This window comes from Falco biarmicus, chromosome 1, assembly GCF_023638135.1.
Source record: "Falco biarmicus isolate bFalBia1 chromosome 1, bFalBia1.pri, whole genome shotgun sequence".
Taxonomy (NCBI): Eukaryota; Metazoa; Chordata; class Aves; order Falconiformes; family Falconidae; genus Falco; species Falco biarmicus.
In genome coordinates, this window is record NC_079288.1 from 123559879 (window position 1) to 123580836 (window position 20958).

Consider the following 20958-nt stretch of genomic DNA (forward strand, 5'->3'; position numbering starts at 1 on the left):
TTCAGTAACTAGTATTATAGCCCAGGGCCCCCTTCCTTAAAACTCACATCTAGTCATGACACTTTCCCATCTGATGAACCTTCCTTTTGTGGTTTAAAATGTATATTCTCTGGTCTGTCTGTTGTTTAGTATTGATGTACGCTGATAAATCACCACTTACCATATTCCGCAGAGGACAGCATTTTAACAGCGGATGAAATTAACCCTGTTCTCTTGTACAGCATTTAGTGTCATAAGGAAGGAAAAATGGAATTTGATATACTTGCTATTTCCTTTAATTTTTGTGGCGAAGTATAACGGGTTTAAATTTGTAAAAAAAAAATTTAAAAATTACCAAGGGAAAAAACAATATAAAATATTTACAAAAGCTTGTGTCTATAGAAGAAAGTATATTGGCTGCTGAGGGCAGAAGACAGTGGGATGATGGGCTGTCACTGCAGCATCAATATTCATTAACTATACAGCAGCTTTCTGCTATTCATTCAAAACAATTAAGAACACAGAAAGAGATAATGAATATCTAAGTGCAAGGAAAAGGCAGTAGGCTAAAGGAAATGAAAAAAGTCCTGCTGGAGAAGTTTCATATGCTTACAAAGATGACAAGAAGAAAGAACTGAGCTGTATCTCTTCTCTAACTTGGAGCTGTGATACCTTGACAAATTTTCAAGATGTCAGCTGCTGGCAGAGGCTTCCTCCTCCTCAGTGGTAAGGAGGTCAGCTCTACCTTGTGAAAGGGAAAATGGATTTTTGTGTAATGAAGCAAACACCGCATTCATCTACCATTTAAATCAAGTTTTCCATTCAAAACCTATTGATTTTAAAGCCTGTGTTAGCCAAAAGTGCACAGGCTCTTAAATGTTTTGAGAATCTTAAAGGGCAACATGGAAAAAGGTCGATAAAAAATAATCCCTTTATGTGGTTTGTATTTTAAAAACTCCTACAACAAAATTAATAAAGTTTTGTTTTGTTTTGTTTGTGGGGTTTTTTTACTCTAATATGTTGGTCGGATGATTCAGAGTCAACATTACGTGCTACAGACTTTCAGAAAACAAATGAACATATTATACATGACCTATTAAATTTCAGAGAGGAATTAAAAACAAAAGAGATCATAATCTGTAGAAAAAACCACAAGCCATTCCACAGTGAGGTCATCATGCCATAGGAAGCTCCTTGATCATGAGTTGGCTTCTAAACACAGCTAAGAGAGAAGCTTCGAAAATATGCAAAACCTCCCCGAAGTGCCTGTTCTGGTGCCAGCTCTTCAGAAAAGGAGATTATGTCGCCCCGGCCACAGACAAGGCTTTTGCCTGAAAAGCACCCAGAGCTCACTGGGACTCCCGAAGACTGAATCTTGGTATCGGGTCTCCCTTACGAAGGAGTGTGTTCTGTCACCTGGGGCTTCCTGGCTTTATTGAGGCCATTCCCACAGTACGTTCCCACAGCCACCCCAGCCCCTCAGGCAGGATGGTCCCAGCCAGCCTCAGTACCATCCTGCTACCTCTGAGGACTCCACAACAATCGTTACTGAGGAGGATTCATTCAGAATTCATCATTACAGAAGGAGAGAAATTGGTGCCTATTTCACTTACCGTTTTCTCCGGCAGGTACTGTTACAGGATGTGTTGGCACAGTATCGGAATTCACTTTTCCATTCTCAAATGTATCATTTTCAGTTTGCTGCAACTGCCAGTTGAGGCCAAACAGATGCATTGCTGGTGGTAAAGGATACAGGTTATTTTATGCTCTTAACCACAATGACAAATTGCACAAATAATGGCTTTCCATGCTTTGCAGTGGAATAGCAACTCATACATTAAAAAATTAAATTACAGGAACAAGCATTCACAGACTAATAGTTCAACTTAGCAATGGCACTAAGCAATTACTACCACTGTCCTTTAATGATACAGTGCTTTCGGTGAACGGAGTTGACAGAAAGCTCACCAGTTTCACTTTGAGTCTTTTACCGGTCCCAAATCAATGTTCAAAAGGATAGGCAGTAATTATGCCCTTGTCTCTTTTTTTTCATTCTTGGTCCTTCTGAAGAGACAAATCATTTAAATGAGCTCCTAAATGACATATTAAAATAAACGATTTCACCAGCAGATGGATCTATGCTGGTTAGCCAGAAAGAGAAAAGAAACAATGCAAGAGGAGAGGAAGGAGGGTGCTGTGGGCGTTGCAGGGCTGATCCAAGACACGAACACTCCTTTCCATGCTGCCACCAACACACTGCACAACCTCCCTTTACATGGCCATGCCCAACGGTAGCCTACGGAACGAGGCCAAGACCATCAGCAGAGCTAGAGATGCTGGGGCACCCTGCTCTGATACTGACAATGCACAAGCTCCGTTTCTGAACCACTGCATCCTGCGCAAGCACGTTTACGAGAAAGGTGATACCATGTTCCAAGTTCAGCTAAGCTAAGTATGAAAGGACAGGGTCAACCTTCGAAGGTGTTAGGGAGAACGACGTAAGGAACCTTGCTATCACCAGAAATGAATGAACGAACCCCCTGTTTGAACTTTTAGAGCAAAAATACGGAGGAAAAAAAGTCACCTTAATGCTGTGCTATGACACACATAACTTACGCAGTTTCTTGCTATCTGTGGTGTATTTCCTTCTCTTCCAATGACTCTATGATACCACAAAATTAATTTTACCGTAATTGCTCTAGTTTGGTGTAACATGGGTTTGCTCATTTCACTACAGCAGTTATCTCCAAAGCTAAAGCAGTCTTTCAGTGCTACTGGGGAATAAAAATACACTAGAAAAAACCCTGTAATAATGCATTTAACTATTAGTGCAAAACAGAAGGAAGATAATTCATTCTATCTTGTTGCTAATTCTGTCTCTGAAACAGATTACCGCTATAATCAATGTTACCAATTTATTCATTCCTTCTACCCAAATGACAAACAATTCTTCATCCCTTTTGGTTTCATCCCTGATCTTTCAAATGATTCTATGACTGTGGCAGCCCTTACTTAAGACAAACAGGCATCAGTGGAAGTTTAGTCAGGCAGACAGCAAACAATGCAGAATTAAGGCTTTCTCTGCCAGGTCTTTGACTTAAACTCTCCCCTTTACCCTCAACAAAGAACCAGAATGCAACCGAAGACCTATCACTGAATGCTTCAAAGACTGAAATCCTCACTATAGATGACATATTATCTTTGTTCCAAGTCTCTGACTCCACTATTACTCTTCTTTCCCAGATCTTAAATTGCCTGTCAAAGCCTGATAATGTAGAACATTCCTTGACCCTAAAACCTTATTTCTTTTCCCCCCCCCTCATCTCTTGTTAAACCGTAAATCCGACCACCACCATTTTTGGCACATCACTAGAATTAGCCATTATTATTTTGGCCCTACCTCAGCTGAAATTCTTATTTATGTATTAATCATCTGATGATTATATCTTTTTTAACATATTTCATCAAAATCCCTAGGGTCAAACTCTTACTATCTGTTATTCTAGTCCACTCCACTGGCAGCAATGAAAGACTGAAAATAGCTAAATATTTCATGATTCCAATCCAGTACATTTCTTGTCTCCAGTCTGGAGGTCTAAATCACCTCTCCTAACTTTGCTGGCTTCTTATCACTTTTAATACTCTTCAGGAGGAAAAAAAAGAAAGTGACATTAATTTTGTAACTCCAGAAGTATATTCCTTCCAAACACACGAGCTTAGAACATCATTAACAGCTCTGTCTGCTAGTGCTATGTACATGCCCTGTGCCTCTTCACGCTCCACTGGGAGATCAGAAGGGGAAGCAGTGACATGACCTTCTAGCCATTCCTTCATAATTCAAAACAGTTGGAATTTGAAGTCTTCAGAGGTAAGGACTGTGGGATGTATATTGATTACATTTCAAAGAACCATAGTTACTACAAGGTAAGTGACAATTACCTTTTCTTTGTGTTTGTACTGATTTGAGTCCCACTGTAGTTCACTGTCAAAGCTGGTAATAGTTGTATCCCTCAAAAATACTACTGCTCTCTCAACTTTGACACTGAACTAGCACCAAGTTCAGTAAACAACGTCTAATAAAAATGAACAGATGGATACATGCAGCTGTTTCACAGATTGTGAATACTGGAATGCTTTTGAAGCAGACCAGAAATGTTGCTTGACAACTCCAATGGCAACCAAAAACTTCCAGTGTGTAATAACACACTAAATAATTCGACTATGTAATCTCTCTGAGACAGCACTATGGAATTTAGAGAATTGTCCTTTCAGTATAAACGTATGAGAACAACATGAAAGAATTAGGCTTCTTGCTACAGGATTGAAATATGAGACAATTTCTTTAGAGATGGGGAACGTTAAGAACATGGGTAAATTGACTCGTTAAGACAAATTCAGGTACTATTTTGTTGATTAAGATTGGTCTTATCTCAGCCAGCCATCTATATAAAAGCAGACTTCAAGCCCTTATCAGCGGACAGTGAGGCACCTGCTGAAAATTCTCCATGCCCCCATGAGTCTGATATGCAGCACCTGGTACTGGTAATGGCACACCGAGAACACACCACGGCAGGGGGTCTGACACCTTCAGGTCAGATGTTATGAACTAGTTCTGAATTTCCAGAGGGGCAATGATGCAGGCAGACTGCAGGGTTTTGTTTGTTTGTTTGATTTCCTTGGGTCTAGAGAAGAATGAACACTTCCTCCCACCTTTGGGACGGGGATGTCAGAGTTCAATCCCCTTTTCTGTTTCTATTATGTTCAGAGAAATGATAGGTTTGCTTCTTTCTATAAAGAATTTGATATATGAAGCAAAATTAAAGCAAAACCATATAAAGCAAAATATATTTTTCTATTCCCAGCTGCTATTTTTAGTCCCAAATCTAATGTAAAGCAGGTCTTGATTTTTGTATTAGATATTGCCCGTCAGGTCTGGTTTATTGCCATTCAATTTGGCATTTATTTGGTGTTAGACACTGACAATGAAGGGAAGAGACCCTTCCTAGAGTAACTAGTTCTGAGTCTGCCAAATCTATGAGGTTGTTAACGCTGGAACAACTTCTAGTACTGGCACGTCTTTGATGGCAGGAAGGACTTGCCTGAGAATGCCAGATGCCTCTAACCAGAAAGCACGCAGCTTTTGATGGCTGTGGTTATAGACCACAACAACTCCATCCAAACAACCCATGGCTGCAAGCATGGATGAACCCTCAGGGAACAGGAGAAAAGATGGGTTGTCACAATTCCAAACGTGCCCACAAACCTTAATGAAAGCTTCCTTATACTTGTATCAAGACTGGGATGATTGCTCCCATCACGAACAGAACGACTTCACGCAGAGAAACAGACAATGGTCTCTGCCTATTCTGCTGTTTCAGTCCCCATCTCTATTCTGCAAAGGAATCTCTAGCTACCAACAGATCTTCACCTGCTGCAGTTATGATAGCATTTTACTTTGGGACTGACAGAGGTGTTTAAGACGGCATCTGTACATCTGCTGGACAAATTATCGGCATTATGGCCAGCCTTTAGGGTGCAGTGATAGTTGAAATTGTGAGGACTCCATTCCCTCTAACAGAGTGGGAAGGAGAGGCATCAGAGAGGATAAAGTCCTCAAGAATCTGCGCTGCTTTTGGCATGAGCGCAGCACCAGTGTCTGGGTGGTGCTGGTCGGTATAGCTGAATTCTACAGGACAAATCCCAAACATACAAGCAGTGACTAAACCAACAGTTGGGCTTTTACCTCCGCTTTGTATTTCTGCAAAGTAGAACACACCAAATGGACTGGGATATTAAAAAGATTCAGGGCTCAGATTAAAGGAGTGCATTTATACCCACGGTAGCACTGATGTGAACACAAAAAAGCCATCATTTGTTACAAGCTATCAGGTAATCCTACCATCTTTCACCACACAGTTCACTGAAGGGTTTCTGAACCACCTTAAACTGCTTTTTCAAGCTTGGTTGATCTCACCTTTCACTGTGTAATTGAGGTCTAGGTATTTTGGCTTGTAATCTGTCTACAAGGCCTTCATTTCCACTTAAGAATTAAAATAGCAACTAAGAATACATTTCACAGCAAATATTTGGAAAGACTATTATGACTAGTTTACACTGTGTAAACCATTTTACAATAATCTGCTTCGGGAAGAAGTTGCTGCTATCAGGCCCTTTCATTCTTCTCATGTTACCAACCCATTTGTCTTGCAACCTAGTATTGCTATGCTTTATGCATTCTCTTTACAAGGAACTTCTTGTTGAGCAAACCACACTGTATTATCACTTCAAAACTCTCCTTGAGATTTCCTTCAGCAAGCCCAAAAGAAATTAGTCCCTTTATTAGCAGGTAGTAAGACAGAGGGATAATTTTATGTAACTATGTGGCAGGACTAGGACTGTGAGAGCTGACAACTACCTGCTGCTGCATTCGACTGGGAAGTGCTTTCCTTTTGCTTTGCTTGCTAGCTCAAAGCTCGCTCTCTGCAAAGAGGCACAAAAAAGAACTGTAACAGAAAAGCAATTTATGTAGCTCTACCTCCATTTAGCAAAATCTGGGCTTGTCTGATTCCCCCCCCCCCCCCCCCCCCCCCATACACTTAAATGGTAAGAGTATAGGGACAGCTAGTTGATAAATAAATTACACAGGTGTTAACATCCTCCAGTATCCAGGACATAGCTCTGAACAGAAAACAAAGTTTGGACACAGGTGTGAATATACACACAGTGCTGGGTGGGATCTATAACTGCTATCTGAAAGAAAGAGTATTTTTTTCTTTGTAAGAAAGAGTAGTAATATGCAGTAAAAACCAGAGAAACTTACTTATTATTCTGGTCAAAATTAGAGGGCGTCTTTATTGTAACTCACCAGGACCAACCACATCTTTTCTTGAAGTACTGTAAGCGACAAATAGCCTCATATGGAAAACAAAGGGCACAGCAAACACCCTATGAGCTGTGCAAGTGAAAGTATTTAAGAGGCAGGTGATAAGGAGGAGCAAGCAAAACCATAATGCCTATAAGCGGAGGCTTTATTCATGGAATTAGCCCTACAGTAACTGGAGAGGTGACCAAAGTTTGAGTCTGAAGTCTATGACGTACTGGTCAGAAGTGCCAGTAATTCCATAGCTTCCATTCTGAATGTTGTAAACTTGGGGGTTTTTTTGCAGCGAAATTCTGCAGGTCACACAGTGCATTTCTGGGGAACAAGAATTTACAGATAGGAGGATTCTCTGAAGTAGAAAGAAGCAGAAACAGGGTTGCCTGAATTGGGAAATGGACTTCCAGTGTTTCCTCCAGCTCATCTCAGAATAACGACAGATCAAAAATTAACACTAGACAGCGGAAAGAAGAAACACTGGCTATCTCTAAGCAGCAAGCATCTCCCCAAGACCTCTGGAGATAAGCCCTATGGTATACACTCTATAAACATAAAGAAATCGACACTGTGGGGAGAGTTGGCAAAAGGAACCGAATGATGTTGGCGACCCTCCTTCCTTTCCCCCGTGTGTTTTACAAAGTATGGTAATCAAGTCTTATTTAGGAAGCTGTGCTTGAAGAGGAGCTTCTTGCTAAAATATTGCACTCACCTTCCAGGACTGTTACTACTACGTATTTTTGGGTGCTGGTGCTTTCAAACCACGATTTACAAAATTGCTTCCCTTGAATTAATAGAATAATATATATGCACACTAGCACATAAGGAAAAGTGAATATAATTTATATTTAAAGCAATGCAAAAAGATTATAATTTAAACTAAGCAAATTGCAATTATTGCTCAATCTTGTTGAAGGATTATCTTCTAGTTCATCTCCCTGTTGGCAATACATTTTCAAATGAAGTATTTGAACATTGAAGTGGTTTTCAAAATTATCTCCCGTATATTTTTCTTGCAGCTATAATTAGAATCTAAACCTATTTTATTCTGAAGGACCTGGAGTGGACCAGAAGATGTGCAAATCAACTGTCAGTGATTTGCATTCATTTGCTTTTTTCTAAGATAATAGGATGCCTTGGATGTTGCTGCAGATCAAATAGTGAATTAAAAAGAGTTAATTAAAATTTTAAATAAAGTGAATTAAAAGTTACAAAGACAAGTTCTTTATTACTGTTTTTCTCAAACCAACAAAAAGCCTGTTAATTCTAAATTTAAAATAATTTTAAAGCACATGCTTTTGAGCACCTTCAAAATGTTAGCCACCAGGAGCATCATATAAAAGTTTCTGGACCTGTATGCTGAATGTAAGACATTTCAGTATAGCATTATATGAAAAATTTAGCGATACCTATCCAGATCAATACAGTAACTGAAAAAGTATGGTCTCTTTTCTTTTAGCCTGAACTGCTGAATGGGTCCATTGATTTTACTGTTTCACCTGCAAAAACATCCAACCTTTATGCTCTAGCCTTCATTTTCACTTGGAACCCTTTAAGAAAGAATTTGCAAAACACATCACAAAAAATTGCCTAGAAAAATACAGCAACAAAGATATATCAGCTATCCACTATGGCTAAATTTACTTTCTTTGACCACTAACCAAAGATGATTATAAGCCATTTTAAATTATGCTGCATTTGAACTGTAAGAAAGGTATGTGGTAGTCTCAGTGTTACTATTTTTACTACAGTCACCCAAAAATGGAACGTTTATTCCTCTGAAAACTTGTATTGCTAGATACATCATTTTAGTTGTCAAGGCAGGGACTTTTATATAACAACGGTCTGATTCTGTCAACACCATTATGTGAGACACATTCAAAGCTTAAGGGAGAATCCAGATTTCTTAAAACAGAAACAAAGATCATTATTCACTAGCCTCTTATTTAAATAAGATGTATCTGTTATGTCTTGTTTCAGATTTGTCCATTTATTTTGATGATCATCCAACATTCCCCTTGTATAACAGTCTTCAGTATTACCTGAACAGTCTTTAGTATTATCCTGGGCTTTCTCCTGAACATAGCTTTTTTTCTTTCAGAAAATGTTGTTCACAGTTAACAAGATGGTGAAAAATCATTACAGGTACAGAAATTCTGGGGAAGTGCATATTAGATTGCTGACTCCTTTGAGACAAGGGATGTTTTGTCTCTTTTAGTTCATACGAAGACATGAAAAACATTCCATAAATTTTGGGTTTCTATCTAATAAAGTCAAAATCAATGATTTTGCTGTCAACTACTGTGGGGGAGAAAAAAAATTCCCTGATTTACGCTTTTCGAGACTGGGTTGAGACTGCAGGATAATTACTTCTCTGTATTCCTTCGGGCATTTCTTTACTCTCTTCCTTCTCAATCTTTAACTCCTTCCCTCTCCTCCCTTAAACTCGCCTTCTGGAAAACAGCTGAGACTCAGGTTTATGCTTATCTATTTTAGTTTTTTTTCTACAACTCCAACAGAAGTCTTGCTCAGGGCGACATCCTTTAGATCTCAGCCTTCATAAAACGGGAGCGTTAAAAAAAGCAATGGCGATGTAATGTCTCAAAATTCATTGGAAACATCTTTCTTAGGCAAGGGCATCAATGAACGGGTCCAACCATTTTTACAGTTCAAAAGCCTTATTCATTACAAATAAAAACCCCAAACCCAACAAAAGCTCACAAATCTCTTGAGGGATATAATAATAATGAAATGGCACTATATGATCATGCATAACCTATTTGCATGTTGATGGCATGGAGAAGTGCAGTTTGATGAAAAGATTTAAGAACCAAAGGAAAAAGAAACAGGGGCCAATTAATGTGATGTTCAAAGGACACACCAAGCTGGGATTTTATAGTATATAGTGAAATACTTGTGTTGCGTATTTCCATCTCATGACTGGCTGAAAAAAGATCAAAGCTTTTTTATTCCATATTAAGAATGACAGAATATTACAGCAAACATGCAATAAGGAGAAATGTAATAAGCTTTAATAAAAGATGATAATAAGGTTTGATAAGAACTTTTGGAATGTCACCAAATCTGGAATGTAAGATGAAAGCATCTGCATGTAGAGATTGTAGTGTGTTATTTGGAACCCCATGGAGCTAAACTGTGATTAGAACTACATATTTTTCCATAAATTAGCTTTTGTTTTGAATTTCCTGCTGAGATCACATACAAGTTGATTGAACGTGCAAGTCAATATATAGGTTTTCTAATCCTTTACTGTTTGTTAGGCTTCATGATATCATGATTACAGCAGTCCACTTGTAGATCAATGGGACGTGATTGGGGCCAAGAGAAAATAACCTATAACCTCTTTACGAAACTTCTTCATGGTGATTTAGATCTATCCATGATAATTACCACTCACCTACCTGAACTGTGCAATTATGTGGATGCATAAACAAACCACAACATGCAGATCACCTTGCAAACCCAAAGAATTTCCACGTCAATCTGTATTTAAAACCAGAATATCCATATTTAAAAATACAACGGACACAGCGAGTTCACCATCAAAGAGGCTTTTTTACACAACTCTACCTTACCTCAACAATTCCAATATACACTTGTCAGCTATTAGGTATCTGCAAAAGCAATCTTGTGCAGATTCTTGGTTCAAAAAACCAAGGTTTAAATCAGCTCAGTGACTGCAGTTACCCCCTACTGAAACCTCTCCCGCACCCTCTATTTTAGCTCAGTTCCTCACAGCAACACAGTTTCTCACTATAGCAGGAATCACGACTGCCTAAGCAGCTGTGTGTGTGGGCACACAAGTGAGACACACAAGAGGGTACTGGCTACTAGATGAAGCATCCTTTATTATATAGTCATTAATGCACTTTATGTGCATTGGAATAACACATCATGTTCCTCTAGAGGCCTCACTGAAGTGAGACATGGCTTTTATGAAACTATTCTTGTGAGTAAAGATACACTGTAGGTACACGAAAATAAAAAACAAACCAAACAAATAATTTATCATATATGAGTTATGAAAGGAACCTATACCCTAAAGACAACTTTACTGTTAATAGTTTGTAAGACCAGTGATCTGTTGCTTGCAAGCAAGTTTGCAAGCCACTTTGTATTTTTAAAGAATTAGGTAAGCCTTTGAAAAAAAGTTAGGATTACAGTTTCACATTGATGTTTTTTCCCCCCTTACAATAAAATCAGCCATGACACTGAACTAGAAAATCTTACAGGTGATACTAAGAATAGACAGTCTTAGCTCTAAAGTAGCAGTTACTTATAAAATTGATGTAAAAAAACAATTACTCCTTTTACTGTGTGAAAAGATACTGGATCAGTAATAAGGACATGTTTTAAAATTATCCTCTACTTTTGATTCCCGTTGAACTGAAATAACAAGGATAGTATCTCTCCTTTTCAAACATACCTCAATATCATTACCTCTGCTTGAGATTACTAACAGGAGAGAGGCAGAAAAGAAGCTGCTGGGAACAAAAAACTTGGCAAGTAAGTTGAAAACATAAAGGACTATTCCTTGGCAGTGTGAAAAGATTTGGAGTGAGTCAAATGAGGACCCACTGTCCAACAAAAATGCCTCAATAAAAAATAGTGTGAAACTTGACATTTCAAAGATGAAAGACAATAAAACAACAGATGAGTTTTCAGCTTTTGCAAGTGAAGATAAATTTATTGTACCCTGTTGTTGTTTCACACCTTGTGAAACTCATGTAAATCACAGGTTAGCAAAGGGTGTTTATGCAGCTGGCTGTTAGTTTTCGCTGAGTATGACTGAAATAAAAATACTACTCTTCCTGTAGTAACTTAGAAGTATTTTTGAATAAAAACCACAGAGAACATACCTGTTAGGTTTCTAGAGCTAGCTAATTTTCCAAATGGCTGGTATTTATTTGCAATACCTAACCCTCTCCCATATTACTCCTTCTATAGAGTTATTAAAAGAGATGCCTTTGTGTAATCCTATTTCATCAAATGTTGGCAAAACCACTCTAGTTTTGTTTGAATGGTTTTATTATTGAGGAAAATTAAACATTTCAAATGCAAACGTCCACATCATCTACACAGTTGTAGCACGTTTGTTTTTCCTGGATTATAGAACTACAAATATTGTTATAGGTGATGACTTCTAAGAGATAGCATTTTTTTATTATTTCGTGAATGAAGTTGTCTGAAATGGCATCAATGTGAAAATGAAGGATCTCATGTTTAAAGATTCTTGTCTACTTCAGAGGACACCTAGCTTTCATCCATAATTAATCACTGCAGTAGGGTAATTACACCTATATAAAATCCATGTGTTCTTGCGATCGCAGTCATAAATGTAACATCAAATGATATTGCTCAAAGCAAGTTTGGATACATGTACTTGACCTTTTTATTCTAAAGTGCTTGTGTAGAGAGGTTTACCAAAATCTCATCTAAATCAGACAGTTTTAACAGCGTATTTTAAAGCATTCAAAAAGAGACCAAGCATTTCTCTTAATAGAAAAAGATCTGAGAAAAGATTGCAATTTACAGAAAGGATGCACTTTATAAAAGATGCAAAGCATACACAAAACTACCGGTTTTGATACATGTATTATAATATGCACATCACAGCAGACAGCACATCTCTAAGGGCTGCCTTCTTTCTTCACAGACACGAGCTAGAAAATAACGGAAACTACCAGCAAAGAAGAGAAGACTGTAAACCTATGTCCACAACAACTTGAGTAATCACCTGTGTAATTTCATCTCTGCTTTGCAAAATCTCTTAAACATAGGCACGCGTTTGAAGTATCACATATGCTTACATACTACTAAAACATACATGTTTACCTGCATTGATAAAATAGGAGCTACATCTCTAAGCTTGCTATTTATTGAAAATAAGTAGCTGATGTAATTTAACTTCATTTCTCATTAGACTGAAACATTGCTACTATTTCAGAGTCTGCCAGAAGATAAAGTAGTGCAGAAGGGCCCACTTCTCTACATAACGTGCTTGCAAAAGATACCGCTATTTCTGAGACCACCAGTTGGATCTTCATAAACCATCATATTGCATCACAGTATGATGGCAGAATCACACAGTGTGGGACCTATGGAAAATGACACCATGTCATCTTGCAGTTTATTACTACACCTGTTATATTGCCAGGATTACTGAGTTTCAATTTGCTCCACTGGGCAAAAGTGGAAGGGTGACAAGACTATTGCCAAAACCCTTCTGATATATCTTAATTAGGATACAAGCCTTTTTCAGAGCAGAGGTGGGTATGCTCCTTGACAGATTAACTTTTTTAATCCCTTGAAATCTTGTCAAGTTTCTTTTAACCTCCTGACTGCCAATTACATGTTCCTACATCCTTCTGTGCGAGGATTATCTTTCTCAATGAATGTTCTACTCTCAGTGCCACTAACAATAATAGCATGTGACATCCACAACACCAATCAAGTACTAATACTGTGCACTCCTGAAAGAGTAAATATTATATTATGCTTCGCACTGAGTCTGAAACACAGTAACAAGACCTTTGTTCAAAAAAACATCAACCAAAGGCGTTACTCACAATGGTATTCTTGCACGAGAAAAGAAAGTATGTTTAATGTTCAGGCTTCACAACACAGATGTTCAACACGTTTAGATTCTGTACTATTTCAACGAAAGATGTTAGAAACGCTTTCAGCCCGATTCAGCCCAATAAGCTGGTGAAGCATAACAGCTTCATTTTCTGACTAGTCATTCTCTCTCCGTCTCCCAGTTTTGAAAGAAAGAATGTGGTGAAGAAAAGAAATTACATTCTTGCTTACAAAGTATTTCCACACTAAGAAGGCACAATGACCTCATCAGCAATGCTGTATAAACATTGTAAGAAACTCATACAGACGTCTAGAAGTCATAGCTATGGGATACCAAGGAAAATAAATTTATCTCATGTTAGTCATAGCTGAAAATCCCTGCAATGCAGAAAGTCATGGAAGTACTAGCTGTAATATTAAGCTTCAGGTTTAAGCATAAAACCAGTGTGGACAGTCACACGTGTATCTGAATACTTTCATTTACAAAGCACGTGTCAGAAATGACTGAAAGGAGTTGCCTGAACAGATATTATAAAGGCATGGCCTACAAGTACCAATTATCTGGCTTCTATAGTTCTGTTTTTAATGACTGTGAAGTATCGAGATGGAACTAGGACATTGCTACTTCAGAATCCAAGGACTTTCCTAAGGTCCATTCAGGATGTTAAAACCCTTTAGAAATTCCAGGAGGTGGTTTCCACCTGCTAAATAATTGTGCTGTACTGCATTCACCATTATATGAGCACACACTGAAGGCCCAACTGAAGAGACTACACACCCTTTGGTCCTACTTTGTAGTTAGACCACATACCTGACCTTCAGTCAGAGAAAAGCAAGATGTGGCACTGATGTCTAAAACCACAGGCAAGCAGATTTTGACAGGTGTGGAGCAAAAGCCACGCATGCTGCCGAAGCAGAGCCCCACACATGGCGCTGTCATCATCAGCGGCAGCGAGCTTCTGGATGCCCATGACATTTGGATCTGGAAACATGCATTCTAGACAGAAGTAAGACATGACTATGTACCTAATCCACAGCTGCTTGCTTTGAGAGGCAGCCACTTCCAATCGCCATCAAGCCTGAACTGATAAGGGAAACGTTTAATTTGGGAAAAGGAAGGATGACAGTGAACTGACAGTGACACTGCTTCTGTCTCCAAATGCACCAGAGACACACGGAGCTTTCCCTAAAAGCCCCATGGACACTTAAAATGAGAGTTTTCTACAACTTTTTAATGTACTCTCTGTAGTGCTGGAGACACTGGCTGCCTTCACAGCTCCAGAGATAGGCACACACTGGGCAAAACCACAAGATGTTGATGTAGTTCTCCTAAGTGCTTGGTGCAGACAACGCTAAGAACCCATTCTTTGATAGGTGATGTGCTTTCTCAGAAAAGTTTGTAAAAACAAGTTTCCCTGCTGTAGATTTTTGGATGGTAGTTGGAATACACTGTGATATGTGGACTTGGTAAACTGTAAAATCTCAGAGCACTTTCTTCAAATGATGTCAACAAACCAAGAGGAAAACCAAAATATTTCTTATTACCCCCCCTGCCCCGAATCAGATATATAAATGTATTAGTCTACCTCAATACCTCTAATTTGATTGAAAGAGGAATGAGGTGAGAGCATAAATCTGGCAAACTGTAAAAATCTGCCACATATCTGCAGACAGGGAACATATTTCCAATCCATACGCCTCAGTGAAGCTCCAGTCATAGCTAAGGTCCCAGCACAACCTGGGGAGGCAGATGGATGTGGGGAAAGAATGCGGAAAAACAAAAGTTCTTGATGAAACTCTCAGTGACAACAGCATTACAATACTCAAAATTAAATGCAGGTCAAAGAGAAAAACAGTTTCTATAAACACATAATGAAAAGTAAAGGTGATTAATGGCAACTTAACTATATTCTCCCTCATGCCTGTTAATTACAATACCTATGCTGGGTATTGCAATAAAAATTCCATTTAAATGGCATTATTAATTAAGTTGTTTTCTTCATTCCTGGCAGTAATTGAGCTTTACAAACAGCAGAATAATGTTAACTTGGCATTGCAATAAAAAAGAAATATTGTATTGTTCTTTATTGATAAAATAAAATAGATTCCTTTTGATTACAGGTATATGGAGTCATTGCTTTAGTCACAAAAATTCAGTTCTACAATTGTCACGGTTGTAAGTCCATTAGTTTTGGGGAGCGTGGTTCTGCCCTACTATGACTTCTGCCACTGAGAACAGAAAAAGGCATCTGGTCCTCTGCAATCTGGGAAGAGACATGAATGCCAGCAGCTATCACACTAAATCCTGAGTAATATGGGAGAACCACAGACAAGAAACTTGGGAACACACTGGAGACATGCAAAGTTAACCTCAATCTGCAGAAACAGACAGTTTTCTAATTTTTAAGGATTACTTAAAGCTCACCTGCAGGATAGTTAATTGACCCTCAGTTATAATTTTCACACCCTGTACCCCTCCGTGTCAAGTCTGCTCTAATGATGAAACTTGTTTGCTATTTTTCCTGGCCACCTCCTTCTCTTTCTGCCTTAAAACCTCTTATTTTAAGTTGCTCTGCTACTCTCAGTAGGTTTTTGAGATAACTCTGAAGATAGCTGTCCATTATTAGAAATCTATTAGCATATAAATTTTCAGTTTAGTTTAAATAGCTTGAGATGATGATAAAACATTAATGTTTCTAGATGGACGAAAAGCATGAATGCACAGTATTATAACCACAGAATAAGTACAATGTACCTATTTTTATACAAATGTGGAAAATACGAACTATCTGTAATTATAAAAAATGGCTTTCAAGTCTGGTATCTCTTTTCCATTCACATTTCATTTGCAATTTGTGTTATGACTGTATGGTCATCTCCGTGTCATAGCAGAACTGCCGTTTTTCTACTGTTTCTCACAGAACGAAACATAAATTAAAGTACATGTTTTCCCAAAAGATGTTCCAGTTAAGTCTAAATCTTAGCTTTCTTTTCTGTCCAAATTAGATTTGCTTAACTGTTCACAGCAAGCAGTAGTGACAAAAATAGTCCTGTAGCCTTTTTAATTAAACAAAACTCATTTATCCTTTTTTTCCCCCTCTATAGAAGAGATGCCCTTCTGTTATCACTGATACTTAAATATTTGCTTTATCACAAAGAATAGCTAGCTGCTGTATATTCTTGTCCTGACCATTGGCTGCAGAGCTAAGGTTAATAAAATGATCAATTCCAAGGTACACAGAGGGTGAAATGCTCAACAGACTTGAAAGTACAACAGATTGTTGTGAAGAAGTCAGGACAGCAGAGGCCCGACTAAATAGGTCAGGTCTCCCTGTGTATTTGAAGACTGTTTTATGTTCACAGAAACCTATTTAGTAGACATAAGACAACATTCATGACGGATGCATGCAATCTTTCAGTGTAAAACTCTTCAAGTGTAATTGAATGATTCTGGTACTGTGTAATTCTAACACTGACTGAGGAAAACTGCTCGCCCCTGGTTGCATGCACAGTGAAAACGGCACTCACTCACTTCTTGTATTGACTTAGACCATGTCAAGATAGTGCCATTGGCAATGGAGAATCAGTTGCCAGAGCAATTCTTGGGGACGAGAGAGGGGCCTGATGTCCCCAGATTTTCATTAATTTCGTCCAGTTGTTGAATCCACACTAAAGAAGAAATAATTGGTATAGTACCTATCAGTCTGTTAACATAGCTGGTCAGAGTCTGTGCTACACAACACCATATTGGAAACAACTCCTGACTGACGTAGTACTCTAAAACTGCACAGTGGATTTTTTCTGTTAGAAGAAAACCACACCCAAGAACAACTGACCCTCCCTTAATAAAACCAAGAGTGGACAGAGCAGATCCCAAATGGCAGAACTGAAGAATGGAGGTGACATATGAAACGTTGATTTGATGCCCATGTTTGACCTAGTTGTTCTACAGAACTTTCATTCATTCGTTGCAAATGACGGATGGTGAATGAGGCAGTAAGCCATGGGGAGAGGAGGACAGTTTTGTTTTGTCTTGAACACTGTAAAGCTGGACTCCATTTCTGGCTCTCACACAGGCTTCCTGTACCAAGTTTGGGTAAAACTATTAATGTGTATTTAGAAAGAGGTCAAACTAAGGCAACTGCACGTTTCTTACTCTTTCATGGCTTAAATTTAATACTGCTCTTCCTAGTCTTCCAAACAGGGAAAAAGATTCTAAAATTTTCACGCTGGAAAAAAAAAAAAATGGCCATTTTCTTCCTTGGTTGAAAATCTGATTATGGATAGCAGTTAAGCAAATGAGCAGCTTGAAGAAATTCCAGCGTACTCCTGATCCCAAAACGAGGCAGTTTATATTCTTTATTCCCCATCTTTCTAACCCACTATTTCAGGGAGCTCTTCTTTGAATCCTTTACTCTAGATGAGATCTCCACTTTCCTGTATGTTGCTGTACTATCTTTCGGTTCAGCACTTGCATGTTCCTGTTGCTTAACTCCTTGTTTCTCAACCATTTAATTGCAGATGAAGCTTCTAGACAAAGGATCAGTGTTTTCCCAGCTCCTATTTTCCTCTAAAAATTAGCAGGTCTCATTGGCAGGAATGGTGAACTTAAACATTTTGTACGTTGCAAAATGGCTGAGAGAGACCACGAGGACTAGAAAAGCAAGAATATGTGGGGAGGCTGGAAGTGAGACGCACTTTCCTTTAGGCTGAAATAACATTTTCAATTCCTTCTGAAACCCAAGACTGCATTAAGTGGCCTTACAATACAGTGTTTGCTTTCTGCCCCAATACAGTGTTTGCTTTCTGCCCATGCTTACACCCTCTGCTCTCACCTCCTCTTTGAAGACTCTGTAAATGTAGGAGTCTTTCCTGTCAGTGATGGAAGAAGTGCAAGACAGACCAGACTCTTGATGTAGCTCCTTCCCCTGGTTAGGCTAATTGACAGAGCAGTAATTGGCTGAGTAGTTCTGCAAAGGCAGACATGGAGTCTAGCAAACTGTCTCTTCTGCCTTATGTCGCCTGAGAAGAGGCAGTGGGATCCGAAGTCACTGTCTCTACCCCATATCCACTGCAACTAAAATAGGCCTGGGCACGACACATTCATCTCTCTGCTTTTCTGACAAGAGCTGGTTACACCACCGCTCACTGGGTAAGCAGTCTTACTAGTTCTTCAGTCCGCAGCCGCCACAGTCACACAGCGGACATCAGCCACACTATGCTCCTTATCAATGTATACTGGCATATTTTGCAGCAAGGGCTGTAGCACTTCCACGCTTGTGGCAATGTCTCTCTATGAAGTTCAAAACATGTCTCAAACTGCCTTTATGAACGTGACATGCCACCTCAGATGCTGTAAACCTCAGCAGACAAGCCAGACCACTGTATTAGAGCCATGTCACAAGATGCTAGAGGTCCCACAATACCACAGTCCTTCCCAACTTTTTATATTATGACCCATTTCTTACTCAGTCATTTCCCTTTTCACACCTATGTTATGAAACAGTTAACCAAGGTGAAGGACCGTTTCCATCTTACATTAATGATTTCCACCGATTTATACTTGGACAGCCTATTAAATGGAGAGTAATTCTGATACTACATCTGTGGAGATGGCAAAACCACATATATGAATGAGTGTAATCCATTCATGGTTTTATGGACCTTAAGTTCTCTAGAGAGTGTCCCTGAGTGCTGGATTTTACATTTAGATTGCTGAGTTAGCTGAACTGTGTGTAATATCACCAGTAGGCAAAGAGCTCCCTATTGACTATGGGCAGAGGCAGGCCCTTGTGCATTATTTCAGCAAGGATGTGAGCTGGCATGCGCCCATGAAATGAAATGTTGTACAGCTATATTCGGGGTTTTTTTACAGGTTATGTGAATAAATGATGTGTGGAGCTGAAAGCTCTCACTCACTGGAAAGCTCGTCTCTTTTTCCCAAATACAGGAATAGAGGCGCATTAGACATGCTTACATTTCTTAATGTGCCTGTGGGAGAAATAATCCGGTACAGCCATCTTCCTGTGCCCCTCAGATTCATAAATAATCTCACTCTTTGGGGCTAGCAAAGTGTAGAGCTCAGCTCAGAATCAGGTCTTCAATATTTTACCGTCTGGCTGCTTTTCCCGGTTCTTGACAGTGATACTTCACACTGAATTCTTCTTTTGTATTTATGTATTTATTTAGTAGCAGATGTTTGCTTCTGATGAGTTATAAGGCAATATTATGGAGACCGAGTGCAATTAATATGCTTTATAGATGGGATTATTTCCACTCCACTTTTTTTAAAAAAGATGTAGTGTTGTCAAAGCTTAACTCTAAACCACACCTTTATAGGTGCGCATGTTCACAGAACTTTAGTACAGAGCCAGTGACTGCAAGGGGCTGGACGGCAGCGGCAAGCCCTGTGTTCGCATACGTGCCTTTTGCTCTTCGGGGCTGGCAGCTGAAGTGGAAAAGGTGCTCAGGGGGCTTGGTTTTGCTGGGGCAAAGCAGAATTTCTCCAGCTACTCAGCAACCCGGTTTCTTGCATTGTTCACAGGAGCTTCAGCTCAGGAAGAACTACTTCAAAGGCTTTATATAGCTTATGGTGCGCCTCGGATTGAAACGAAGCAAGTCCGTTTCAACAAAGGCAATGAAGATTTAAGGATCATAAGGTCTTCTAGGCTTTATTACTAATTTGCACTGATTTCAAAAAGAGGGAGGAAAGGAGAGATTGACTGTCCTCTTTCTATTTTCTTTCCTTGACTTCTTAAGACTCTGTATCTAAGTGCAACCAATACCAAAACCCAGACCCTTACATTTGTATTTCCCTAACTGTGGTGACTTAAACTTCTAATTAACTAATCAGTTAAAAGAAAGTCTTTGAAGATCATTTATGGACTCAGAGGTGAAAAAATTTGTAATCTGGAAAAAGCCACAGAAGAAATTACTAGCACAAAACCAGCCTGTTCTGTTCCCTCATTAAAGTCAATGTTATTTTTCTTACAGATAAGCACTGCCCCCAGTTAACAGCCTAAACCTCAAATTATAGAATATACATAGCGAACAGTTACGACATTAAATAATTACAGAGATGAAGAAATAAAGGAAATCCTCTAAAATAAAAATTGGGAAATGGAATTTAACAAACAAATAAGGAAAAGAGAGCATAATTAGAAATAAACAACCCGCAGGACAGGAAGACGTCTCTGTCCTTTTGGACAATTGTTTTCCCTATCTTGCAATCAAAAGCATGTATTAGACTTCTGCTCTACCTCTGTACACAAACATATGTGTATGTAATGATGAAATAAGTGATAGTTCACATTCCTAAATGCTGCATTAGTTGTATTTCATGCAAAATGAGAGGAAAAGAGTTCCATGGATAAGCTGCAAGTTATAGTCACGTTACAAAATTTTTAAAGCCTATATTTTGCACATACTTTTATAAGAACTAGACACCACATAGCTTAATTGCAGTTCAAATACTGCTTTGAATTAATTAATTCACCCACCATCAT

The 20958-nt window shown here is 38.8% G+C and overlaps 1 protein-coding gene across 8 annotated transcripts in view; it reads right to left on the reverse strand.

The window, feature by feature from the left end:
* TENM3 (teneurin transmembrane protein 3) overlaps nucleotides 1–20958 on the reverse strand; it is a 323364-nt gene that overhangs the window by 95819 nt on the left and 206587 nt on the right. For all 8 annotated transcript variants that reach the window (XM_056326386.1, XM_056326387.1, XM_056326384.1 and 5 more), the window contains one exon: nucleotides 1593–1715. In XM_056326386.1, coding sequence (XP_056182361.1) covers nucleotides 1593–1715 — 123 coding nt within the window. The remainder of the gene's footprint in view (nucleotides 1–1592; nucleotides 1716–20958) is intronic.